Source organism: Nanorana parkeri, unplaced genomic scaffold, assembly GCF_000935625.1.
Source record: "Nanorana parkeri isolate BGI_ZX_2015 unplaced genomic scaffold, ASM93562v1 scaffold1791, whole genome shotgun sequence".
Taxonomy (NCBI): domain Eukaryota; kingdom Metazoa; phylum Chordata; class Amphibia; order Anura; family Dicroglossidae; genus Nanorana; species Nanorana parkeri.
This window is the reverse complement of record NW_017308059.1, coordinates 249,509-252,875: the sequence shown is the minus strand read 5'-3', so window position 1 is coordinate 252,875 and position 3,367 is coordinate 249,509. Positions and strand designations below refer to the sequence as shown.

The 3,367-nt window shown below is 43.9% G+C and overlaps 1 protein-coding gene across 1 annotated transcript in view; it reads left to right on the top strand.

Annotated features, from left to right (window-relative positions):
* The first annotated feature begins 3,245 nt into the window (after positions 1-3,245).
* The window catches only part of LOC108799710 (olfactory receptor 6N1-like), a 6,296-nt gene continuing 6,174 nt past the window's right edge, over positions 3,246-3,367 (top strand). The window contains exon 1 of the mRNA XM_018571608.1: positions 3,246-3,320. Within this exon, the coding sequence (XP_018427110.1) occupies positions 3,246-3,320 (75 nt within the window). The remainder of the gene's footprint in view (positions 3,321-3,367) is intronic.

Sequence of the window (3,367 nt, the reverse complement as noted above, 5' to 3'; positions counted from 1 at the left end):
CGAGCAGGCCAAGGTCATCAACGAGCAAGCAACGCAGTACAAGGGGTGAGGCAGAATCAAGGTCAAAAACAAGCCGGGGTCTTCAGGGAGCAAGCGACAACAGAGAGTAGTCCAAGCCGGGTCAGTAACGGGTAATCAGGATACAGAAAACACAGGAACACAGAACACAGGAAGCTGACGATCTGACAGCATAGGAGGATAGCTGAACACAGCCTTTATAGCCCAGTTGGCGTCAATTGTTCAAATGACACGTCAGCCCGTGCGCACGTGTGCACAAACACGCGCATGGCGTGCACGAACGTGAGCGTGACGCGCACGTACGTGCGCACGTCCTTGCAAAGACGCTGCTTCTATTATGGCTCTATGGTCCACAACAGGCGCCTGCGCATGCGCAGACGGCGACACTCGAACCCTGGCTCTGGCTTTCTGACACATGGATTACAGTAAGGCACACATTACAGTATTGGTTTATGTTAAGAAATCTGAGGGTTTAATGTCACTTTAATGTCTATGACTAGTTAACTTAACCAATTAACCATTAAATCCTTTGATTATTCCCCACAGGGCAGAAGGTATGGGAGAGTTATTTTGGATTCAATTAATTATAAGCACAACAACAACAACAACAACAACAGAACTGTAACAAGAAGCTCAGATGGCAACACGGATTAATCATTCCTCAGAGATTTATAACTAGTATTAGACCCCGTGTTTGTTTTATAACCAAGGGTTTATATAGACAGTTAAATCACAGCGTAGCTTATCATTAGGCCAGAGCACAGGCAAAGCTATGTAACACATACAAAGCCAATCACGGAACTGCATTTAAAAGATTACTCAAACATTTTGTTTGTTTCTTTAAACTTTGAAGGGGATTCAATTGATGACATTCTTGGAAAACATTTCTTGTATTATTTGCTATGGGAGTTGATCTATGGAAGGTAAGTTTGATATGTTGGCATATTATGGGGGAATTGGGGTTGCCACCTGTCCAGGATTCACCCGGACAGTTCAGGTTTTGAATGCTGTTTCAGGCAGATGTCAGGCAGAGAGGGGCAACCACAATTAAGATAGGGGCTACCGACCCCCACTAAAAATAGTATCAACTGTGATATTTACATATGAATGGGCGGCGCTATGTACATATAAATACGCCCCCACTCATTCTCCCCACAAATTTCTGAGCATCGCTTGAGTGTTCGGGTTTTGCTTGAAGAAAAGGTGGCAACCGTAGGGGGAATGTATGCGTTTGTGTAATGAAAAATAACATTCTGAACGGATATATATCATATCTAATATATATAATAATATATGTAATACTAAAATTAGATTCTCTACAAGGTGAATCTGAAAACACACAAATCTAAGCCACAGCAAAATGGGATCTACTAATAACCAATTCACAGGGCCATTAGCCCTAACGAATCTCCTACCGTTCTCCTGGCAACCGCCAAACCCAGACACGTCCATCGGATTGCCAGACAGAGAAGCGTGATTGGTCCCTCCAGAGAACACGTCTCCACTTCTCTAGAGTCCGGTGGCGGCGCGCTTTACACCACGGCATCCCACGCTTTGCATTGCACTTGGTGATGTAAGGCTTGGATGCAGCTGCTCGGCCATGGAAACCCATTATATTATACTAAAAGTAGATTCTGTACAAGGTGAATCTGAAAACACACAGATCTGAACCACAGCAAAATGGGGTCTACTAATAACCAATTCACAAGACCATTTGCCTTACGAATCTTTCTGAATGTTAGCTCTCTGCAAATAGACGCAAAAATAAATGTCCTCAGATATATTTTCTTTTTGAGCTAAGTGTATGCAATGTAGTGCTACGCCAGAATCTGGGCACAATATACAGCCAGTCTACTAGTGCCCCCATTTTATTTTACAAATAAGACTTTATTCACATATTTTACCCAGAGTGCTATGGGTGAGCTACTTTCTGTCTGCATTTGTCCAATTGAAACACTTACGTTTAGGATGCCAAGGAGAATGTCAGTATGAGAGCCTTGCCTGTTAAGATGCAGCGGGGCCATAGGCGCCAAGTATGGATGAGCATGGGTACCGTATGGACTTTATTCAAATATTATACCCAGAGTGCTATGGGTGAGCTACTTTGTGGCAGCATTTGTCTGATGGAAACACTTAAGTTTAGGATGCCAAGGAGAATGTCAAACTCATAGCCAGGTTTGGCGTTACCTTGGCCATCCAAGCACAATGTGTGTTCACACGTGCATGTGACCATGGGAAGCCTGAAAGGTCCCAGATGTAGGATTTGTTCCGCCTTACAAAGAAGTGGTTGTATCTGGAGGTGCCCAAGCCTGCTCAGATTCTAGAGAGAGTAGTTTGCAAGCACTATATGAGAACCTTGCCTGTTAAGATGCAGCGGGGTCGTAGGCTTTGTCTTTCCATACGAGACCCAAGCTCATCCAAGTATAGATGAGCTTGGGACCCGTATTGACTTTATTGAAATATTATACCCAGAGTGCTATGGGTGAGCAATTTTCTGCCAGCATTTGTCTGATTGAAACACTTAAAGTGACATTAAACCCTCAGATTGTTTAACATAAAACAATAGTGTAATGTGCGCCTTACTGTAATCAATGGTAGTTTCCCTTCTCTTTGCTGCTCTTCCTTTTAAATCTGTATCTGTTCTCATGCTGGGGAGAACTTCTGTTTTGCAGCAGACTGCCTCTTCTCTGGAATGGATACATGGTGTCTGTGTGTAAGTTTGCAACCTGAGCCAGCACTACAGGAAGAGGCAGTCAGCTGCAAAAGGAAGTTCTCCCCAAGCATGAGAAGACATGAGGATTTAAAAGGTAGAGCAGCAAAGAGAAAGGAACTACCATGGATTACAGTAAGGTGCACATTACAGTATTGGTTTATGTTAAAAAATCTGAGGGTTTAATGTCACTTTAAGTTTAGGGTGCCAAGGAGAATCTTAAACTCCCAGCCAGGCTGTGCGTTACCTTGGCCATCCAAGCACAATGTGTGCTTGGATGGCCAAGGAAGCCTGAAAGGTCCCTTGTTCCAGTTTGACATGTGTTCACATGAGCATATGACTCTGGGAAGCCTGTGAGGTCCCAAATGTATGATTTGTTCCACCTTATAAAGAAGTGGTTGCATCTGGAGGTGCCCAAGCCGGTTCAGATTCTAGAGAGTGGTCTGTAAGTATGATATTAAGGTGCAGCGGGGCCATAGACTATGCTTTTCCATACGGGACCCAAGGTCATCCAAGTATGGATGAGCTACGGTCAAGTATGGAAAGACATAATGCTACCAAGGACTATCTCCAGGATCTGCCCTCCAAGCAGGTAAACTCCTGGAAACAGGAAAACATTAAACTCAGGCAAGACTATTC